At 60.5% G+C, this 22,083-nt stretch overlaps 3 protein-coding genes across 4 annotated transcripts; all 3 read right to left on the bottom strand.

The window, feature by feature from the left end:
• Positions 1-236: 236 nt before the first annotated feature.
• On the bottom strand, positions 237-3,313 carry Gzmm (granzyme M). The gene is given in 5 exon segments (XM_071605801.1): positions 237-459; positions 1,017-1,282; positions 1,996-2,163; positions 2,166-2,209; positions 3,292-3,313. Coding segments are annotated over 5 exon segments (723 nt in total).
• Positions 3,314-5,582: 2,269 nt separating this feature from the next.
• Positions 5,583-12,289, bottom strand: Cdc34 (cell division cycle 34, ubiquitin conjugating enzyme). Of its 2 annotated transcripts, XM_027952554.2 has the most exons (6): positions 12,056-12,289; positions 9,908-9,994; positions 9,701-9,798; positions 9,161-9,295; positions 8,963-9,081; positions 6,102-6,189 (listed from the first exon to the last, which is right to left on the bottom strand). In XM_027952554.2, the coding sequence occupies exons 1-5, from the start codon at positions 12,230-12,232 to the stop codon at positions 8,970-8,972; spliced, it is 609 nt and encodes a 202-aa protein (XP_027808355.1). In that variant the 5' UTR covers positions 12,233-12,289; the 3' UTR covers positions 6,102-6,189; positions 8,963-8,969. The 2 variants fall into 2 exon arrangements, with proteins under 2 accessions (XP_027808354.1, XP_027808355.1); XM_027952553.2 differs by lacking the exon at positions 8,963-9,081 and having other exon boundaries at positions 5,583-6,189; positions 12,056-12,286.
• Positions 12,290-16,299: 4,010 nt separating this feature from the next.
• Tpgs1 (tubulin polyglutamylase complex subunit 1) lies at positions 16,300-21,471 on the bottom strand. Its single transcript, XM_027952673.2, has 2 exons — positions 21,114-21,471; positions 16,300-17,012 (listed from the first exon to the last, which is right to left on the bottom strand). The coding sequence occupies exons 1-2, from the start codon at positions 21,449-21,451 to the stop codon at positions 16,475-16,477; spliced, it is 876 nt and encodes a 291-aa protein (XP_027808474.2). The 5' UTR covers positions 21,452-21,471; the 3' UTR covers positions 16,300-16,474.
• Between the last annotated feature and the right edge of the window lie 612 nt (positions 21,472-22,083).

Consider the following 22,083-nt stretch of genomic DNA (forward strand, 5'->3'; position numbering starts at 1 on the left):
GTTGTATCCCCACCCCCTCTTTTATCTTTTGAGACCCGGCCTTGTTAAGTGGCCCAGGCTGACCTTGAACTCCCATCCTCCTGCGATGACAGTGTGGCCCCTGCACCTTGCATACCCAGTTCAGTTGGAATGAAGAATCACTGTGAATCAGTCCTGGTCCTGCAGATGTGCCCAGTCTCCAACTGCTACGTCCCTCCCTGAACCCTAAGGGGAGGGTCTGCCACCGAGAGATCTGGTCAACTGGAGTGCCACATCAGAGGCCAGGATGGCCAGTGGCTGATGACCCTCCTGATCCAGGACACATAGGGGGCCATGGCAGTAGCCACATGAGGCTTGAAGATGTTGGTTCAGGTCTTAGAGCTAAAGGACAGGATTCAATCCACCCAGCCTTGACCTCACACCAGAGACCCACCAGTCACCCTGCTGGAGGTGACAGAGCCCATGTTAGCATCTGCACCTCTGTCGGGGAGCAAGGTCCAGTGGGGCTTGAGAGGCACCAAGGGGCCACTCCCAAGCCAGGAGCATTCTTCTCCCCTTCTTTCCTGCCCCATGGTCTTGCACATGCCCTGGCCTGTGCCCTGGTCCCCTTTGCTGCTCCCTAATATGTGACCCCGGCCAGCTCGTTTAACCCCTCTGGGCCTCAGTTTCTGCATCTGAGAAATGGGGTCAATGCTAGTCCCACTTCCAGGATCCCCAGAGAACAGGCTAGGGGCTGGCCCAGCTGCTTCCCTGGCCACAGGCCGAGGTGGGTGCAGTCAGGAGCCTGTGGGCCTTCTGTCAGGCTGAGCTGCCCCTGCCCGCTACATGGTCACCTTGCAGTAGGCTTGGTTCAGAGAGCCGGCCACTGAGCAGAGGACGCGGGGCAGGGGTGAAGCTGCCATGCCAGAGAGGCTCCTGTTGCACATCCAGGCACACAGCAGACAGGGCTCCAGCTCCTGCAGTGTGTGTCTGGGCCAGGTGCCCACCCTGGTGGTCAGCCTCCAGCTGGTCACACTGCACAGCACTCCTGCTCTCACCGCCTGGTGCTCTCTGGCAAGGCCAGGGGCTGGACAACACTGCTGGGCCGCACCTCCCTGTCCAGCAGTGGGGAAGAGGAGCAGGTGAGTGGGGCCACAGGCAGACGAGCTGTGTCAGGCCTGCCACCCCAGCACTTCAGCAGCACGAGGGCATTCTCCAGCTGGAGCCGGCACACAGGCAGGGTGCTGGCGGCCACCTTGGTGTGGAAGGTGAGGCGTGGGCTACAAAGGTCATGCAGCCCCAGCACAGCCTCAGTAGCTGCATCCTGAGGCAGCAGGAGCCAGAGTGTGGATGACAGGCCCGCCTTGTCCGTCCCCAGCAGGTCCTGCGAGGGTCCTACCTGTCTCCACAGCATCCAGGAAGCCGTTCCCCACTCCTGAGCATCCAGAAGTGCCACCCTCCATGCCCCAGACCACCCCGGGAACTCCCTCGCCCAGGACTGCACCTCTACAGTTATTTGTTCCAAGGTGAATGTGTGCCAATCCTCATAAATCTGCCTAAATTAGAGAAACAAGCTTTTTTCTGCAGGACTTGCAGGTGCATCCTTGGTGCTACATGAAAGAATGTGGCCAGTGGGAAAGGGCAGCACTGAGACCAGGGGCTCCCATGAGCAACTGGATCAAGTTGCACCTGGATCAAGCCACACCTGAAGTTAGACCTCCTCATTGACTTGTCAGTTACATGAGCCAACAGATCCTCTTTTGCACTTGAGTTTGGGGATTTTTATTACTGGCTACTCCAGAGGCAGGGCAGCACCAGGAGGGGTTTATTTAGTGGCTTCTCAATGGCAACAGGGACCAGTTTCTTGTGTTTTGCCACTAGGCAGGTAGGTCAGCTCTATCCTGGTGGCCACAGGTGTCAAACACATTCCTAAACTTGACAGGTGGCCCAATTCAATCCAGTTGGAAGGCCCAGACCTTCCTGTGCTTCTTGTTCCAGCTGAAACACCCCAGGAACCTGCAGCCCAAGCTGTCTCTAGGGAGGGGAAGGGGCACCCTGGTTTGCTTGTGTCTCAGGATGCCCTGCAACTGGATATTGGGACTCTGGGATGTCTAGGGTGGCAGAGAGGTGGGGTACACAAGGACCCCCCCAACACAGGTGGGTGCCAGCTTTCTGCAGTGAAGCCATGTGTAGGCATGACTGGGGGTGGTGGCCTCTCAATTCCCAGTAATTTTGGTGTCAAATGTGTTGCCTACGGGCAAGGGGAACAGATATGGTCAGGTTAAGGCTAGATGTACCCTGCCCCACCCAAAGCTTGGAGGCCTCAGACCCCAAATTTACCATTCTAATGAAATTCCCAGTGTCCCTTGAAACTGCAGCAGAACACACAGGGGTCGCCCGGTCCCCCATTCCCCATCACAGGCTCCACTGCCCAGACCCCATCAGTGGCCATGTGTAGTGGAGCACGCCTGTAATCCCAATGACCCGGGAAGCCGAGGCTGGCCTCAACAGCTGAGCAAGACTCTATCTGAAAATAGAAGATAAAAAGGGCTGGGGTGTAGCTCCGTTCTAGAGCACCCCTGGATCCAATCCCCAGTACTGCTCTAAATATCCAACCTCCTCATGACCCCTCAGGCCCATGTGGCCCCTTCTTCGGGCCCACTGAGGTCCTGCTGCTCCTTCTCCCACAAGGGACTCGGCCCTGCTGGAGGGCTCCCCTGGATGCCCGAGGTCTGGCCTCCTTACCTGGGGTCTCCTGAACCTTCTCGTGGAGTTCCCCAACACCAGGTGTCACGCTCCACCCCTACTTGGCTCTCTTCCTTCCCAGGACTGGTGCAGACACTGTGTCACACAGGAGTGCGAACAGTAGCCCCTTGTCCTAGAGTCAACATGAGGGTCGGCCCCGGTCCATCCTGTTTCCATCAGGCCTAGAGAAGTACGCACTCAAGGAGCACGCAGCAAAGGGTGGGTGGTGGGTGGGTGGACGGGTGGACGGACGGTGGACGGGTGATGGGTGGGTGGACAGATGACTTATAGAAGGATGGTGGGTGCTAGATGAAAGGATCCCTGTGTGCACCCATCCAGTAGGTCTCCAGCTCATTTAAGAGCCACTCTCCTCCAGCCACCCTGCTCCGCTCAGCCCTGGCAGCACCAGGTGTTGGCCCAGCCTGTGGTGTGGAAGCAGCTCTGCCCTTCCTGCAGGGTTGCTTCATTCCGAGCCTGCCTCCCAGGCCTGTGGGGAGGGTGCAGAGACAGCCTGGTCTCCCAGGACAGGTGGTTGGCAGCTCTTGGGGCCCAGCCCCCTTCAGACAATGAAGATGCTGTGGTTCTCACCATGGAGAAAGCCAGTGGGCATCCTGTCACCAAGTGGCCAAGCAGAAGCACCAACCCCTGCCACATGCATGGCAAGAACACGGGGCCTCGGTGCCTTCCTGCCCAACACAGCCTGGGCGTGGGGAGACTGGAAGGATGGTGTATCACCCAGATCCCAGGGGAGGTGAGAGGCCCTCGACTTCTTGCAGCAGCAAGCCCTGAGCAGGGGCTGAGTTCATAGCATCATGCAGCCATGTTGGCTGGTGCCAAGACCGCGGTGTCCTGGAGCAAACACTGAAGCACAGCAGCAGGAGCCGCCGGAGCCGCCGATGCTGCAGAGACCCAGGTTCCTGCACAGCCCTGGAGGGCAGCACGCCTCGGGGCGGGCTGTGGACACTGAGAGCAGGCCTGAGCTCCAGGCGGCCCTGCAGCAGGTCAGGAAGGGAGGATGCCTCTCCACAGTGGCTCTGCTGGGTGCAGAATCCCCACCCAGGGGGCCAGGCCTTTCATCATCCAGAGCTCTGCAGCCCCCCAACATGAGACTCCTACTCAGGTCCTCGGGAGCCCCTCAAGGAAGTTGGAGAAGGCACTCTCCAGCACGGCCTGCTTTGACGTCTCCGGACGGGCCGTTCCAAATCAGGACCTGCTGCGGCATCCCTTCTAGAGCAACCCAGGGCCTCGAGCATGCGAGGTGAGCGCCCCAGCCCATTCTGAGACAGGGCCTCACCATGTTGCTATGGGTCTGGCCAAGTTGCCTACTGCCCTGGGACCTTTGATGCCTGGGCTTCCCATCTGGAAACCCAAGCTCTTTCCAATCTTCGGCACCCCCTCTACCCACTACCCCCTTTGGAGTGCCAGCACCAGGCCTGTCTCCCATCTCACCTGCCACAGCCCTGCCCTGCCCTTGCACACAGCAGACATCTCTCTACCTCCAGCCTCACCTCACCCAGAACATTTTAGAAGGGGTTTCTAAAGGACAGGAACTCAAAGACAAAACGGTGAGACTACCAAACTTCCTTATGGTTTAATCCAGTGCTCCAATCCCCACCTCGAATGTGCCGTCAGGCTTCAGTGCGACTCCTCCTTAGTGCTGGGGATGGAGCCCAGGGCCTGGTGCAGCTGCACCAAGGAGCACTCTGCCTGAGCCGCACCCCAGGCCTCTCCTTTCTCTTGTGGTAACACACACAGTTCACCATCTTAGCCGTTTTGTAGGGGAAAGCTCTGCAGTGTGCCCACCACCCACCTCCAAGGCTTCTGCCCAAACCCAAACTGTCCTCTTGTTAACACCCACCCCCAACCCCTCCAGCCCCTCCCTTGTGACTGGCTCCCAGTGGTAGGGGCAGCAGGCAGGGGAGGCAGCAGGCAGGGGAGGCAGCAGGCAGGGGCTGTGCCTGGCTGCAGCACACCACAGGGTCAGATGCGGCAGGGCCTGTACCTGCCTGTCACTCAGCCACTCAGAAGGCTTGAGGACTATGTTCTAGACCAGCCTGGGCAACGGGGTGAGACCCAGCTTCACATGATTAAAAAGTGCTGGGGACACAGCTTTATGGTAAAGTGCCCCGATTCAATGCCCAGTACCAAAAAAAAAAAAAAAGAAAGTTTTGAACAGGAAATTCATAGGCACAGTGGCCACCTCCATCACCCTAGCAACTCAAGAGGCTGAGGCAGAAGGACTAAGTTTGAGACGGCTTGGGCCACTTAGTGAGACACCCTGCCCCATTTTGTGCAGTATTAGGGACTGAACCCAGGACCGAGAGCATGCTATGAAGCACGAGGCCCTGGGCCACCCCCAGTACTGTCCAAAATAAAACCCAAGCAAACAAAAGAGCTGAGGGCTCAAGTGGCAAAGCTGCACCCACCAGCAGTGTGGTCCAGGGCCTACCGCACTGTGCCCACTTGGCTTGGGCCCTCCTGGGAAAGAGCCAGTGTAGCCCAGTTTGGTCCAGGCATATACCCTTGACCTTGGGCATCCAAGCAATTCCAAGGTCAGCGAGTCCAACTCCTGAGTCCAGCCATTCTGGATCTTTCAGTTGCACAGACACAAGACCAGCAGTGTCCCACTTGCCACCAGTGTGAGGCACCCTTGGGAAGCACCAGAGTCCACCCCGGGCCCTGAGCATCCAGGAAGGGCCATTTCATAAGTGCAGAGGAAACTGGCTTCTGTGGATGGGGCCCTTTCCCTTAAATGCAACTAGGGGGTTCCCTGGCTACCCCATTTCCTGGGCTGCAGAGGTGACCATCAAGCCCAGGGACATGGCTCTGCCCAACCCCACCTTGGCCCACTGTGGAGGCACAAGGGACCAGCAGTGTGATGACCTTGGCCCTGGTGCCTCCCTGAAGGAGGAGTGGTCTGCCTTCTCACAGGCAGTTTTATTTAGATTTCAAACAAACCACAGCAGAAAGGAGGTGACCTCAAAGCAGTCCGTCCATTCAGGAGCTAGGACCCCAGCCTCGAAGCTGCTGGATGGGGCCCGCCCAGGACCCTGGCTGCTGCGGCTCTGCTGGCTCTGCCATCCCAGGAGGGGGCCGGCAAGCCGAAGCCCGCTGCTCTTCTCTGAAGGAGGAAAACCCAGAACCGCACGGGGAAGGAAGGACACCCAAACGCGACGCCCAGAGCAGGGCAAGGCAGTGCCGTGAGGTAGCCTGTCGAGAGAGCCAGCGTCCGTCCCATGAGGTAAAATCTGAGAGTTTATTCGGTGGACGAGGTGTCAGGACTCCTCGGTGCCCGAGTCGTCCTCGTCGTCCCCGAAGCAGCTGTCTGCCTCCTCCACCTCCCCGTCCTCGTAGTAGTCCTCGTAGAACAGGTCCGCGCCCTCCTCGGGCGCCGGCGCCTTGGTCTTCACACAGTACTCGGCCAGCGTGGTGGGCACCTTCACGCCATCGCGCTCTGCGTCCACCTTGGTCCCCAGGACCTGCTTCCTGGGGGGACAGGATGGATGAGGGGCTGCTCTGATCCTGGCCCACCCCCCATGGCACATCAGGGCTACACTGCAGAATAGGAAGCCAGCGGGAGCAATGCCAGGGACACCGGGCACAGCACGCAGCCTCTGCCCACAGAAGCTGGCTTCAGGGCCACAGCCACAGGGAGACTCGGTGGCCAGCCTCAGCTCTGTGCTGTGCTCACGCCAGGCCACACCCCGGGTTCTGCACGCCCTGCACTACACACCACCCAACCCACCCGACCCCAGGACGTGGTGCCAGGCAGGAGCATGGCTGCAGTGCCAATAGTGGGACTGGACACCCTGGCCATCAGGAAGTGCCAGGGCTGCTCGGGGTGCAGGTTCACACAGGGAACGGTGTGGCACAGCAGATGCTGACCCCAGCCTCTGGCCTACAGCTCGCAGAGAAGACGCAGACGCACAGGAACAGGGACCATGGGGGAGGAACTGAGCCCGGTCTTGGCCACCTGTGTCTGCATGTTGGGACAGACATCGCACCTGGCTCAGGCCTCTCCCGTGGGCATTGCAGGAGGGTGGGAGGGCACTGTGCCAGCTGCTCTGGGCCTTCCCGGCACCAGCCAGGGCTCTCCTGCCTGTCCTGCAGAACCCAGCAGGACACAAGCTCTTCTGAGGCCTAAAGACGTAGTTAGAGCCAGCAGTAGGCACAGAGCAGCGACTACAGTCCCAGGTGGGCATGAGTGACCCACGGGGTTCTGAGGGATGAAAACAGACTGGCTCTCATCTCTGCTCTGGGACTGTGTGGGAGGTGGCAGGGAAGAGGTGCCAAGAGTACGGGCACCTCTGAGGGCAGGTGTTGCAGGGGTGCCTCTCAGACTGCCAGGAGAGGTTGGTGGCTACCACAGCAACAACTGTCCAGTTCATAAGGAGCACGTGGCAGCACGTGGCACCCATGCGAAACACCATGGGTGCAGCATTTCAAGTTCAAGGCATTCTGCTCACAGGAAGTGCCAGGGCAGCGGAGAGGACAGACCGAGCACTGGGAAGAAGGGGACAGAAAGGAGGAGCCCTTGTTGTCTCCTTGTGTGTGTGTGACCACCCGGGGCCAGCTACAAGCGCAGAGTGTGGCGTCTTGCCTGGCTAAGGGCAGCAGCAGTGCTGGGGTCAGGTGGGCAGGCAGCTCTGTGTGGACTGTGGGGCAGCAGGCCTCTGCAGAGGAGCAGGTCCAAGTGCCAGCCCACCAAGGGTCAGTGTGTTTGAGATGGTGCCTCACTGAGCCAGACCACTCCTGGTCAGTGGGGACAGGTGTACATACACCTGGCTCCAAAGAGTCTCATCACATGAAAGTGGCACCTCACAACCACACCAACCAAGGTGCCTCCCTGCACAGCGCCAGCTTGTTTTCTGTTCTGGCAGCATTGGGAATAGAAGCCAGGGGTGCTCCACTACTGAGCTGCACGCCCAGCCTTTTTAGACAGGATCTCCTGAGTTGCTTAGGGCCTCACTAAGCTGCCCAGGATGACCTGGAATTTACAATCCTCGAGTCTTGGCCTCATGTGCCTCTGGGATTACAGGCGTAGGCACTGTGCCAAGCCATTTTTTTGGTGGTGCTGGGGCTTGAACCCAGGGCCTTGTGCATGAAAGGCAAGCACTTTACCAACTGGGCTGTATCCCCAGCCCCAAGCTACTATTTTAAATTAAAAAGCAAATTACGTGTTTGCCCAGCAAAAGTGAGGACCCTGGTTCAATCTCCAGCTCCATAAAACACAAAGATAAATAACGAGTTGAGGGCTGGAGCTGTGGCTCACTGGCAGAGTTCCTGCCTGGCATATATTAGACACCGGGTTCAATCCTTAGCACAGCATAAAGATAGATAAAATAATTACTAAAAAGAATAAGTTGAAAAGTGTTTCAAGTGCTTTCTTTGGCAGCAATGTACAATAAAAATGGAACGACAGAGGAAATTAGCACACTTCTTGTGCAAGGATGACACACAAGGGAGGCATTCCATATTCCATTTTTTTTTTTTTGGTAGTGCTGGAGACTGAACTCAAAGCCTTGTGCATACAAGGAAAGCACTCTACCAACTGAGCTGTAGCCCCAGCCCCGCACTCCATATTTCTGAGAAAAGAAAAAAGTATTTGGAAAAGACACAGAAAAGGATTAAGTCAATCAAAAAATGAGCCAGTAGGGCTGGGGCAGCTTGGTGGCAGAGCACCTGGCCAGGACGTGAGGACCCATGTTCCACGAACACCAAAGCAAGGACTGAGAAACCGTGCTGAAGAGTGACAACAGACAGCAAGAAAACAGACAGAGAGGAGGCCCCGCGCCCCATTCACCTGACAGGTCCCCACAACTCCCCAAGAAACTACTTCTTTTGCAGAGTCACCTCTTGACTCAGAGGAAATCGGAGCAGGCAGAGAGCCACTGGGACACAGCCCCACATGGCAAGCTGTCCGGGGCTGTAAGTGCCAGCGAGCAGCAGACCGTAGGCCTGCTTGGCCTTCAGCGAGTACGCAGCACCAGGCTTGCCTGGCGGACCCACCCACAAGGACCACAGCAGCAGAGGCCACTGTCCCAGGGAGAGTGCTGCCCTGGGAGGCTGCAGGAAGGACCAGGCACATCAGGGCTGAGTCACAAAGCAATGAGACACTAGGAACTCTTGAATGCTGGGGATGGGGCCTTCCCACTGTATGCCACAGCGCACACAGAGACACACACGCTATGTGGACCACGTGTACATGTGTGTTCACACGCCACACTTTTCTGGGACACAAAGAAGGAAAAAATACCACCATGTTTTCAAAAACAAAGAAGAGGCCAGAAATTGGGCTGAACTGGCTGGGCACTTCTGACTGGGGTTGGTGTCCCCATCTGCAACTGCTGCCCCTGGGCAGAGGTGGCCTCCAACAGGCTAGAAGGCAGGAAGCACTTGTCAGCCTTGTTAGCAGAAGCAGGTGGCCCTACTCTGGGGTTCAGAGCCCCGTGCTCACCGGATGATGTCCGTGTACTCCCGGTCCTTCCCCTTACTCTCTTTCCACTTTCTGTACATCACAGAGGCATCCACATTGGCCGGTGAGAAGGTGTTGGGCTCGTTGAGCAGGGAGATCACACTCAGGAGGATGGTCCTAGGGGGACGAGTGGACTGGAGTGCGGTGGCTGCAGAACCCAGACTTCCATCTCTCTCAGGCCCCAACTACTGAGGCCTCAACCCAGGAGCCCCTAGAGGCCCCCGTGGGCACTGTCTGATCTGCTCACACTTCAGGGCACCACCAGGCAGCAGGAGCTGGAGTGGATAGGGGCTGCTTCCAGACTGAGGGCTGCCCTCAGAGACACACAGCATCAGGAGCCCACCCTCAAGCTGGGGCTCCCAGGGTGAGCAGCAGATGCCTTGGGATCTCCCCAGGGTCTGGTTTCTGGGTGGACAGCACAGTGCCACAGGCACTAGAGACACAGACGCCTCTTCCCACGTGTCCCCAGGGCCAGTCCAGGGCACAGGTGCCACCAGACTTGCATGGTGGGCCTAGCCTCACCTGACGTTCTGTGTGGGGTTCCACCGCTCCGAGGGCAGCTCCCCACTCTGTGGGTCATCAACAGGTGGGTGGAGAATGGAGATGCATACGTCCCCTGTCTGAGTGAGGGAGATAGCGGGTTAGCCCTGGCCAGGCTCCCACTGCCTGCTCCACCGGAGGCGTGACCACGGGGAGGCAGAGGCCTGTGCGAGGCTTGTGTGCGCTCACCTCATAGATGTTTGGGTGCCACATCTTGGTCAGGAACCGAAAGGCTGGTGGAGAGTAAGGGTAGTCAATGGGGAACTTGAGGCGAGCCTGTGGGGTGGGAACAGCAGGGGTGGCTCAGTGCGGGCTAGGCCCTGGCAGAGTTCCATTTCAGAGGACACTCTCTGGGTGTCTGGGGAGTGTGTCCCATGATGGACAAGTGACTATCTAGGCCAAGGAGGAACAGGGCTCACTGTCCAGTCTCTTGTGGGCCTAGGGTCAAGCCAAAGGCCATTGTCCACGATAGGCTGCCTCAAGCCTTTCTGAGGTTGCCTGGGTGGATCCAGCCCCACGACGTGCAGGTGAGAACGTGGGAACGCCAGAGGCTGGCAGGGCGCCAGGTACCCGGAGACTCGCGGCCCCAGCCCAGCATGGCTCGTCTGTCCTCTGGGAGACTTATTCCTCGTCACTGCCTCTCTGAGGGCTACTCAGGCCAAGGGTCTGAGCCACCGGCACCAGTGCCAGAGCTGCTCACCTGTGGCCAGAGCCCTGATGCTGCTCCTGCCTCTGGTTCTCAGCAGGTAAGAAAGGAATCGTTGATGTTTGTTTGGGGGGGGCCAGCATCTTGGGGGTGCTGTGAGCTCCAAGAGGTGGACACTAGGCCCCTAGAAATCTTATGGAGAGGGACGCCTCCATGTCCAGGGAAAACATGCTGAGGCCAGAGTGACCTTGGAACCTGGGTCTGACACCTGCCCAACAGTTGCTCAAGACTTCAAGGCACCCCTAGACTCCTGCCAGGTTTCTACGCCTGGATTTTGAGCCTCACCCAACTCATCCCCTGCACCTGTTACTCTCAGCATCTCTAGAGATCCCTTTTACCATTTCACACATCAAGGGTCACAGAAGGAGAGACCCTGCCTAAGGGAGGAGCCCCCCCTCCTGGTGCTAGAGCTTTGCCTGCAGCACGCTGAGAGGAACGCCCCACAGGAAGCCACTGGGAAGCAATGGTGGCCCCCTACGACTTCCACATCCCCTTGACAAGTCTTTGCCCACACCGCAGCCAACCATGCCCAAGACAGGGGCGCCAACCTTAGTCCCACACTGGCTTCTGAGGACAGACCTGTGGCAAACATGATCCTAGCCTGACACCTCTTTCTCTAGAAATGGGACGATCCCCCTAAAGCCAACCCTGGAGGCTCTGCCCACCAGGCCCTGCAGCCATTTGGTGGGTAGGGCCAGAGACCCAAAACCTTTGCTTCCTGACTGCAGCCTTGCCTAGAAGCCTGGCCTGGCCTCAGGGCGGGGGAGTTACCCCATTCTGGGTGCTGCCATAACTATGAAGTGCTCTTGGAGACTTTTCAAACTGGACTGCTCCATGGGTGGGGATGCAGGAACACTCAAACCTGTTCCCCTACCCACCCCTGCCCTAAGACCTGGGACCCCAACTCAGCAACTGCCCCCAAGTAGACAAGGCAGGTGCCCTCACTCACTGGAAACAGACCTGTCTTGGCCTCACCCGGCAACTGGGACCTGGGCTTTGGTTTCTCTCTGTTTGTATGTGACAGTGGGGACGGATCCTGGGGCCCTGAGAATACCAGAGCAAGCATTTTACCACTGACCTACGTCCCCGCTCTTGCTAAGCTGCCCGGGCTGATCTTCCCCTTGCCCTTCTCCTGCCTCAGGCTCCATCCTGAGGAGCTGGGAAGACAACCGTGCACCACCACTCCCGGTTTCTGCTCCCACCTTAGGTAGGGAGACCCCAGTCTTGCTCCGCTGGCTCCAGAACAAGGTCCTGTGACCCTTAGAGGAATCCAAAGCTATGACTGGGCTCAGATCGGTTCGGTGGAGAAAACCGCCCTGACTGTGGCCCATGTTCTTGTCACATAAGGCAGAATCTGACAGTCTGGGGGACAGCCCTCGGCTCCCTGCTCCCAGCAGCAAAAGCACCCGCTCATCCTTAAACCACCAGAGGGCAAAAAAAAATGCCCGGAGAGCAGCCCGAGAGCGCAGAAGCCGCCCGCTCGGCGGGACCTGCGAGGCTGGCGGCGTGCAGCAGCCCCGGCTTCGCAGCTCGCCTGGGCCCGGCCGGGCCTGCGGGCGCAGCACGGGGGGCGCGCCGCCGAGACCCGGTTACATAAGGCAGGGCGGGGCGCCGAGCCGGCCGCCGCTCACCTTGAAGTAGCCGCCCTCGTAGTAGGTGTTGGGAGGCCCGAAGATGGCCACCTCCCAGTTGTACAGGTCGCCCTCGTCCACCAGCGTCACCCGGAAGCCCTCCACCGGCTCCTCCTGCAGCCCCTTGAGCTCCAGCAGCAGCGCCTTCTGCGAGCTGGGCACCAGTGGCCGGGCCATGGCGGCGGCGGAGGCGGCGGAGGGTCCCGGGGCCGGGGGCGCGCCGGGACGCGGGGCCGCCGCGAGCTCGCGGGACGGACCGGTCTGCGCGCTGGCCGGGGGGGAGCCGCCGCCTTCCTCCGCTACGCCGCCGCCGCCGCCGCCCGTGGCCCCCGAGCGCTCCACCCGCGCCGCCGCCGGCGCCGCCGCCGCCCGCCTCGGCCTGACCCGTGCGCCCCACCCGCCGCGCCTGCGCGCCGACGCCGGGCCCCGACTGCGCCTGCGCGCCCGCCCGCGGGGCACGCCGGGAAGCGCAGTCCGCCGCCCGCCGCGCAGGCGCTCGCGCTGCCGCCCGGAGCAGAGACGCCCCGCCGCCGAGCTCCGCGGACGCCTGTGCGCGGGAGGCGGGCTGCTCCTTCTGGCGCGGTCGTCGCGGCTCTCGGGGCCTTTTTTGTGACGTCCTGGCGGGGGTGGGGCCGGGGGGCGGGGGCGACCCTCCTGCTTTTCGGGGCTGGAGGAGGCGGGGTGCGCGGAGAGGGCAGGCGATCCGCGGGCTTCCTGCGAAGCCGGGCCGAGGGTTCTGGACCACCTTCCCATTGGGCATCCTCTTGGCAGCTTTGGTTCTGCACTCGGTTCACGCCAGGGCCCACCTGGTGGACCCCGGCTCCCGACCGTGACGGAGCCTGGCCTTTCCTTACCCCGTCAATGGAGTCTGAGCCCCAACCTGATGGAGCCTGACCCCCTGACCCCTCGATGGAGTCTGAGCCCCCACCCTGATCCCCCACCTTGAGGGTCTCCCCTAAAACCCCCGTGGAGCCTAGGCTCCACCCTGACACCCCACCTTGGCCTCCACCCAACCTGGTGGAGCCTGGACCATGATTGGTGGTGCTCTCCTCTTTGAGCCCACCCGAGTCTTGCGTGAGACGACGACCAGAGGCAGCAAGGAGGTACCTGGAGGAAGTGCGCATGAGGGGAAACAGCCTTGCAAAGACCCTGAGGTGGGGCAAACCGGGCTCAAGAGGCCAGCAGACCCCTGACCCTGGGCTCCACTGACCCTGAGCTCTGGCCTGCTGGGTCCTCTTCAGATACCTCCTGGCTACCTGGACTTTGGTCTGGCCATGGCAGCTTAGCAAGCCTCTGGCAGGGAGGACCTGCTGCCTGGGGCCTCTCATGACGTGGCTGGCACAAGTGCTGCGCATTGGGCAGCTGTGGCAAGCCTCAGGCCGGGTGGGGGCGGCTCCCTCGTGTCCTGTCCCTGCCCTCTGAAGCTGCCATGTCAGCTGGAAATGGGAAAGGAAACATCAGAGGTGAGGTAGGCAGAGGAATCTAAGGAAGCCCTGGTCAGTGACAGCTCCACGTGCTGCTCAGAGCTGCCCTTGGCCCTCCTCCCAGGCCCTTCTGCCCCACAACCTGGGAGGTGGGGGGTGCCCAGTCAGTGCTGCCTGCCTGGTGTGCCCTCTTGGGCGTGGAGTGTTCACGGATCCCATTCTCTGAGGTAGGCTGTCCTTGTTGTCACAGAGTTGGTGTGAGGCAGCTCATCAGTAGACAATAGTTGGAGTTGACCCTGGCTCTTCCTTTGAGTTGTCCAAATCTCCCCACACCCCTTGCCCCAGGGCAGGCAGGGGACCCCTGGAAAGACTGCTCCTGGCCCTGGAACATCCTGGAGTGATGAGGGGGGGGGGGGCATTTTTTGCCACAGCACTCTTCCCTTGGGGTGGGCACTCGAGGTTTAGACTGACACCAAGCCCGGGCTGCAGGGCCAGGTTGTCCAATCAGTGTCCCAGCTCCCAGTTGCAGGGACTGGCTTGGGCATCTGATGAGATGCAGCTTGGGGACCTGCCTTGGGAACAGAGAGCCAAGTTGGAGGGCTTCTTCACCATGTGGCCTGTGAACAAGGTGAGCTGCAGGAAAGCTGAGCCCATGGGCAGATGATGCGAAGAACCCCCTTGGTGTTCCTGGATTTGCCATGCAGGGGCAGCAGGGGTTCTGAGGTGGCGTCAGCGAAGGACCCTGAGCTGGGTCACCCTGGTCATTGGGACCCAGGGTCACCACAGGGTCCTCATGAGAGGAGGCAGGAGGGCCAGAGTCAGAGGTGCTGCACCACTTGTGTGAATTTGTGGTAATTTAACTCCCTTCCTCCTTCCCTTCTTCTCCTCTTGTGTACAAAACTTAGGTGCTGAGGATCCCTGCCTCAGGGGGCTCTGGACAGAGGGTGAGCAAGCTCGTGAACAAACCGCTTGGGGTAATAGTATTTCCTGTGTGTAAAAAAGCAGAGCTGACACAGTGGCCACACCTGTCACCTTTGACCCTGGAGGCTGAGGCAGGAGGGTTGCAAGTTCCAGGTCAACTTAGCAACTTAGGGAGACCTTGTCTCAAAAAAGGCCTGGGGATGTGGCTCAATGGCAGAGCACCCACCTGTCACAAACCCTGGCCCAGGTGGCTCTGTCCCTGTGGGCAGTGACACAGTAGGCACTTTTCCCTGAGACGCAGGGTTCAATACCACACATCCACAAGGGCAGGGGCAGCAAAGGCAAGAAATAGCAGGAAAGAAGTGGGAGAGGGAGGAACAGCAGGCCAGGGCTGGAGAGCAGGGGCAGCAGCGGGAGGTGTGGCCGGGGCTCAGGTAGGCGCCTCCTGGCAGGTGACCCTGGGGTGGACCAGCATGGGGGTGAGTAAGAGCCCTGTGGGTCTGAAGTCCTGTGTTGCACAGCAAGGTGGAGACAGGCTAGGGCAGAGGGCGGGAGGGGACAGGCTAGGGCAGAGGGCGGGAGGGGACAGGCTAGGGCAGAGGGCGGGAGGGGACAGGCTAGGGCAGAGGGCGGGAGGGGACAGGCTAGGGCAGAGGGCGGGAGGGGACAGGCTAGGGCAGAGGGCGGGAGGGGACTGAGGCAAATAGCAGCTGGGCTCTCTCAGCAACTTCTGGTGACACAGTGGCTGAAGAGTCCCACCAGCTGCTCCCAGATCAGTGCCCTAGCACTGTGTTCCCAGATGACTGTGTCATGCTGTGTCACACACCTGCCCCAAGCCAATCATGGAAGCCAGGGGACACTGGAATGCTCTACTTGGCCAGTGGTGCCCAGGTGGCAGGGGAGGGGTGGGCTGGTGGGACAGGAAGCATGGGGCCACCTCTCATGCCCAGGATCCTGGGGCAGTCCCAGGGTGTCCCTATGCAGACACCAAGGAGGTGCTTGACTCTGGGGCTGTTAGAAGTCATATCCACGTGGGGCACTCCCGAGGACAAGAGAGGCCCCTCTTGCAGGACACCACAATGCCTTGGAGATGGCTGGATGGCAGGGAGGCTGGCCTCAGTGTAGTCTCCTGGGTGGGCAAGCCATGCTTGCCTCTGGGCGTCCCAGTCCTCTGAGAGCTCACGCTTGGCTGCCCTCTCTGCTTGGCTGGGGGTTCAAGTGGCTGCAAGTGCTTGAGCCCAGGCGGCTCCGTCCCTAACATGGGGGCACAGATTGCCCCAAAGCCTCCTGCTATGGAGTTTGCTGGGAGCATAGGCTTCAGAGCCCGAGTGGGAACAGGACCCTGGTGCTGCTCTGCTTGGCAGCAGGGCTGCCACCACTCCCGACACACTACTCACCCGCCATCCAACCTACACTAAACTTGGACTGGGGAGCGGCTGGGGCCACCCGCCAGTCTGAGAAGACAGATTCAACAGACCCACTGCGTAGGCCTCTCTCAGGCAGAGTGGGGTTGTCAGTCCTAGGTAGGAGGGAGGTGGAGGCCAGGCTCTGGGTGTGTGGGGTACAGATGCCTGAAGTCATGAAGTCTTACAGGGAGCTGGGGGGACCGCTGGTGGAGGTGGCACGGTGTGACTCTGGAGGGCCCCAGCCTGTTGGCCCTTGGTCTCCTCTCGCAGCCGCCTTCCTCCAGGCAGTGAGGGATAAGGAGGGGTGGAGATCCCACTGCCATCCCTCGGTGTCGCTGCCAGCTGCCCTCTTTGCTGGATGGCTAGGGAAACTGAGGCCCAAGAGGAGCCACTGGAGTGGGCAGGGCTGTGGAAGGAGACTCAGGCTCCAGAGGAATGGGCTGGCTGGGCGGCCGGGTGGTGGGCCCACTTGGCGCACGCACGCACGCACATGTGCATGCACACAGGCCTCCACAGACTTTATTTCAGCTGAGCAGGGCTTGTGAGTGTGGGTGCACAGCTGTGGGGGTGCAGTGTCCTGGTGGCCATGTCTTAGTGCAGGGGTGGGAATGCTCTGTCCTGGGCCAGTCCCACGCCTGTCCCAGGAGCAGGGCAGCCATGCAGCAGGCTCAGCCCACTGGCTTGACCTTGGCGATGAAGAGGGTGGCTGCCTTCTCCAGGAACTCCTCTCGGGACATGGGGGAGCTGGGCCTCCGGCCGGTCGCTGCACGGTCCAGGGCCAGCGCCAGGCTGTCGGGTCCCAGGCGTGAGCCGGCCTCCAGGTAGCATGCAGGCCCAGCAGTGTGGTCACCAGCCCCCAGGGCCCCCTCAAGGGTGTCCAGAACGGCCTGGCCCACACGGCGGTCAGCCACTGCCAGGCCTGGGGCCTCAAGAAGCCGGAAGAGGGCTCCTGCCCGGGCCACGAAGTCCAGCAGCACAAAGCAGGTAAGCATGCCTGCACGGAAGACGCCCCGCGGCACCGCCTCATGGTCGCGGCACTGGATCTTGCGCAGCAGTGGGGCCACCACCTCCTCCGGGGCCTCGCCGTCCCTGCAGATGCGCTTCAGCAGCTCGCTGTAGGTGCGGCCATCCAGCCCCGGCCTCTTCCTGCGGCCGCCGGCACTCAGGCACTCGTAGGCCACGCTGACATTGTTGTTGAAGGCTGTCCTGTGGGTGGGACAAGGTTGGGAGCTGTGGCCACTGCCTCCTGGGCCGATGCTGGCCTGCCCAGATCCCTCGCCTCTCCCAGGTCCCCTCTCCCCAGGGGTGGCCGCCTAACTCACCCTGTGAGATCCTCCTTGGTCCCCTGTTTCCCACCAGGGCAGGTGCCTGCCACTGCTCAAGCCCTGGTGTTCAGAGCACAGCCTTCTGCTGGATGACTGGCAGGCAAGCCATGGGCATCATGGGCAGGCTCTGGTGGGTCAGAGGCCTTGTCCCTACAACCCCACAGGCAAACGTGTGTGACTGCCCGTGCCTATTCACAGGAACAGGCCCCCCAGGTGCTCCATTGCTCACCAGCAGCCTGAGGCCTGTGAGCCTGCACAAGCAGAGCCCCCACAGCGGCCATCCTGTGGGTCCCAGAGGTAGGGGACACTGTGGTTCCGAGCAGGAAGAGAACCCCCAACAGGAAGCGGCTGGACACAGGCCTCATGCCTTGGGGCACATCATTCCACCTCCCCAGCATCAGTGCAGCAGGGGCTTGGCAAGTGCTGCCGCCCAGGTCAGGGTTAGGAATGGGCATGCCCTGCAGAGTGCTGGCAGGGATAGCCCCAAGGCAGAGCGGGGGCCAGACCAAGCCTCCTAGGGCTGGGTTCTCGACCTCCTGGCTGGCTGCCATCTGCGGCCCTGTGTTGGCACTGTGAAGCGCTGGAGGCCAGTGGTGTGCAGGCTGCCAATGCTGCCTGCACAGCCTCTCAACAGCCCTGGAGGCACCCAGCGCTCGCTCTTCTCGCAGGGACGGCACAGTGACCTCATGACAGGGCTTAGCAGGCGGGGTGAGGGGAGTGGCAACAGGGCAGCCCCGAAGGACCTATCTTCCTGCTGGGCAGTGGCACAATCTGAGGGAGGCCACTGCCAGCCCCATCCCACCCTTCTCAGGGCCCACCCCGGGCTAAACACCCAGAGCTATACCATCCCTGCTGGGAGGCACAAACTCCCCGGGGCAGCCAGAGCCTCCGGCTGAGCTGCAGCCACCCGGTGTGGGGTTTCTGGTCCTGCATGTGAAGGGGCTTCCTGGCCCCACATCCAGCCTGCAGCTGGTTTCCCTCTGCAGGCCTCAGGCACAGGTCTCCTGCCCTCTGCCTGCCCACCCACTCTCTTGCACTGACTCCTTTCCCTGGAGGCAGTGGCTGGGGGGCAGGAGCTGGGCCCCTGTGGCTCCTGGAGCACCACTAGGCACTATGGGCATGCAGGGCTCTGCGGCTGCCACACCTGCCTTCCAGGGTGCCCTGGGCAAGTCCCTGCCTGTCAGGACCTCACCCTCCTCACTAGGAGGGTACCAGCCTGGTCCTTGCATTTCAGATCCTTGTGAGGATGGAGCAGACTGTGCCACAGACCTGGGGCCGTGCCCAGTGTGTGGAGTCCCACCCGTCTGTGGCTCAGGTGATGTTTGAGCAGGATCCTGGCCCCAAGTCCAGGAAGCACACAGCAGTAACCACAGCAAAGGCTCCAGCCCCATGACCAGGAGGCACTGAGGTGTGACTGCAACCAGTGAATCAGGGTGACACCCAGGAAGGGGCAAGAAAGGGAGGAGAGGCACCTCCTTCCAGGCTGCCTCACTCCCCCTAGGAGTGTCCTGCTGCACCACCCAGAGATGACAGGTGCACAGAGCACGGCACCATTCCCCTCTGCTCTGCAGTTCAGGTCGGGCAGCCAGCCAGGGCAGCTTGCAAAGCTTGCCCGCACTTGCTAGGGAAGAGAACACATTGTCTCGAGGAGGAGCAGCAGCGACACTATTTTCACCTTTGACCAGTGGCTCTCAGTGGAGACCCTGAGCCATGTCAGACATGTGTGGTCACAACGGGGGAGTGTGTGGTATGGGTGGGTAGAGGCCAGGGGCTCTGCTCTGCACCCTGCCGTGTCCAGGGTGCCCACCATAGTGGGCTGAGGCTGGGCCCTGGCCAAGACTAGCCAGTCCTCCACGAGTACTTTTCTGGTGACAACATGTTCAGGGACACTGTGCAAGAGTCCCTCTCATCAGCAATGAGGTAGCCAAGGAGGCCCCATCGGCTGAGCTGACCGACTCCTGGCTCTGCCCTGTGGTGGCCAGCCATGTGGCCTTCAGACACCACTACATTCTTGTGCTCCAGGTGGCCTTGCTGGCCAGCAGAGAGGGCTGAGGTGACTTCTCCCAGACCTGGCATCTTCAGCTCAGCCTCAGTACAGGGGGACAGCATACAGCTACCTGGCCCTTGGCTTCTGCTCCTTGCCACCAGCCAAGAGCTGCTGCCTGCTGTCTGAGGAAGGGAGGCAGCGGCCGTGGAGTCTTAGGGAGGACAGGAGCAGGCCTGGACCCATGAGCACGATCGGACGCCATGGGAGCCTGTCTTATTCATTCACTCCTGGCTGGTCCCTGGGAAGCCAGGTGACTCCAGGGCCTTCATATCTGCCACAAGCACCCACTGTCTGCTTCCTGTGCCCCTGCCACTCTGACTGAACTCCAGCCAACAGCTGTGACACTTCCATTCTGGGGGACCAGGGATATCATATCATCCAGAACCTCAGGTAGGGGCCTTAGTTGAGAACAGGTCCTTTGCAGGTGTAATTCCTAAGATGAGGTCATGCTGGAGAAGGATTGGCTGTAATCCAACACCTAGTGTATTTACAAAGTAGACGGAAGGCCAAGGGGGAGGACAGAGGGATGGAGTTATTAGTCACCACCAAGGTGCACTACAGACTAGAGCAACCACCAAGCTGGAAGAGGCAGGAAAGACCTCCTCTAGACCCTCTGGAGAGAACATGGGCCTGATGACACCGTGGTTTCAGACTTCGGGCCACCTCAACAATTGAGAAAATTAATTTCTGTTTTAAGTTACTAAATTTATGGTAATTTTTAACAGCAGCCCTAGGTTATTTTTTTTTGTACCAGGGATTGAACTGAGGGTCACATAACCGTGAGCCACATCCCCAGCCCTTTTTAAAATTTTGAGTCTGGGTCTTGCTAAATTGTTTGGAGCCTCATTAACTTGCTCAGGCTGGCTTTGAACCTATGACTCTCCTGCCTCAGCCTCCAGAGCTGATGAGATTACAGATGTGGGCCAACATGCCCACCAGCCCTAGGAGATGAACATAAACATCTTCATCTGTGACAGCTGTGCTTGACCTGAGCCACCACATACGGAGCCCTGCCACTGATCAATTTCCTCCTTGAGGCCACTTCTCCTGGCTCTTCATCTCTGGCTTTGCCTTCCCACCCACCCTTTCTGCGGGCTCGGCTCTTCTCTCCTGAGGCCTTCTCAAATCCCCCAGTCTACGACGGCCCCATCCCAGCCCTGTCTCAGGCACTCCAGTCCACCTTCCCGCTGTGGGCTCCTCGTGCCAAGGAGCCAGTCCTACTCCCCCCCACTCCCATCACTCCGCCTCCTGCCCACCTGCTCCTCCTCCCAGCCCCCACCCCGTCCAGCTGCGCTCAGACTCCCAGCTTCTCCGGCTCGGGCAGGGCTGCCCTGAGGGGCGCCGGAGTCACCGTGGGGATGGACTGAGGCGCACTGCGTGCTGGCACACCACTCCTAAGCCATCACGCAAGGCCCGCCTCAGCCTCTGCTTCTGGGTCCCCCAAAACACCGCCCTCCAGCCCCAGACAGTCGCCCAGGGCTGATGCTGCGTGTTAGACAGCTCCCCAGTCTGCTGCAACCCTCACTCAGGAACTCGGCCACCTTGGGAGTTCAGAACCGTCCCATCCGGGACACAGACCAGTAGCCCCGGCTCGCCCCACTCCAGGCTTTCCTCCCGCGGGCCACGCTCGGCTTTAGTCAATCTCCAGGTCCAGTTATTCGTTTCTGGCTTAAGGGATACGGTACCCTCCGACCTAGAAAGCCCCCAGCGGCAGCAGAAACGTGCACCAGCCCGCAGCCGGCACTGAGGGCGAAGTAGCAGCTCCACCCCGCCCAGGAGGCGAGGACTACAACTCCCAGCAAGCTCCGCGCCCGGAAATATAGCGCAATACCAGCCCACCGGCTCCGGCCAGGAGGCCGCGAACTACAACTCCCAGAGTGCCCCGCGCCCCGCAATATGCCGGGAACTGTAGTCTGGCCGCCGCCCCGCCCGCACCTCTGTGAATGGTGAGCCAGGCGAAGGTGCCACAGCGCGCGACCCAGGCGCTGCTGTTGCAGCAGGAGCTGTCCCGGGGGTTCTCCGGCGCCGCCGCTTGCCGGAGAGCGCAGGCCCATGTTCTCGAAGTAGTGCGCCAGAAAGGCGATGGGCTCCTCGGGCCGCGCCTCCAGAACCTTTAGCAGGGCCGCGCGCAGCATCTCGGTCACGCCGACCTGCCGCAGGAAGTCCTCCTCATTCTCGGCGGCCGCTTGCGCCCGGGACACCGACGGCCGGCCGTTGTCCGTGAAACTGGCCGCCGGTGCTACCGCCGGCCGCCGCTTCTCCACAGCCGCCATCTTCACTGAGGGCACTGGGACCGGAAGCGCCGCCATGTCCCACGTGCCCCGAGTTTCCTGGGCGGCCATCTTGGTTAGGGGCAGGTCACCCTTTTCCTTGGGTCCTAGTTGGTATTCTCCCTTTGCTTCTCTCTGCGTGTATCGAGTTGGTCTGGTTTCGGCCCGGAAACTGAATTTTGCCAGATTCTAAAATGGTTGCTTAGCAAGGCCTTGGTTTCTGGCATGAAGCCGTATAGCTTGCCATCTTGGTAGTGGGTGAGTCCTTCATTAGCATGGTCTCCTAGCAACCGTTCTCCTCGGATACCAGCAAAGTCCAACCTATCGTGCGCCAGTATGGACGCTCCCTGACTCCAGGACTGAGCGTCCACCCCAGATCCTTTTCTGAGTTTGTCGAAAGCTTGGGGCTCGGGCTGAGCTCCTCCCGGCCTTTGGCCTGTCTCGGTCTTAGTAGAGCACGCCATGTGGGGGACCCCACCTCGGACATCCTCCAGTTGTGTTGGAGGTCCACGCGCTCCTACCCGACCTAGCAGCCTGTTCACAAGTCGCGGACCTAGGCCGTTACTCTTCCTGACCACCAGAGGGGGCGTTCTACCGCCGCGTCCGTTGTGGCTTTAAGCACTTCGGTGGCCCCC

The sequence above is a fragment of the Marmota flaviventris genome, chromosome 1 (genome assembly GCF_047511675.1).
Source record: "Marmota flaviventris isolate mMarFla1 chromosome 1, mMarFla1.hap1, whole genome shotgun sequence".
Lineage (NCBI taxonomy): Eukaryota > Metazoa > Chordata > Mammalia > Rodentia > Sciuridae > Marmota > Marmota flaviventris.

Bases quoted from the DNA above. Each gene is read 5' to 3' on its own strand.
- Tpgs1 (XM_027952673.2), bottom strand. From the start codon at position 21,451: ATGGCGGCTGTGGAGAAGCGGCGGCCGGCGGTAGCACCGGCGGCCAGT. The intron at 17,013-21,113 runs GTGCGGGCGGGG...TCCCACCCACAG, and splicing joins CTGGCTCACCATTCACAGAG to GACAGCCTTCAACAACAATG.
- Cdc34 (XM_027952553.2), bottom strand. From the start codon at position 12,232: ATGGCCCGGCCACTGGTGCCCAGCTCGCAGAAGGCGCTGCTGCTGGAG. The intron at 9,296-9,700 runs GTGAGGCTAGGC...TCGTCCCCCTAG, and splicing joins AACCCCACACAGAACGTCAG to GACCATCCTCCTGAGTGTGA. The intron at 6,190-9,160 runs GTGAGCACGGGG...CTGTCCCCCCAG, and splicing joins GAGTACACGGACATCATCCG to GAAGCAGGTCCTGGGGACCA.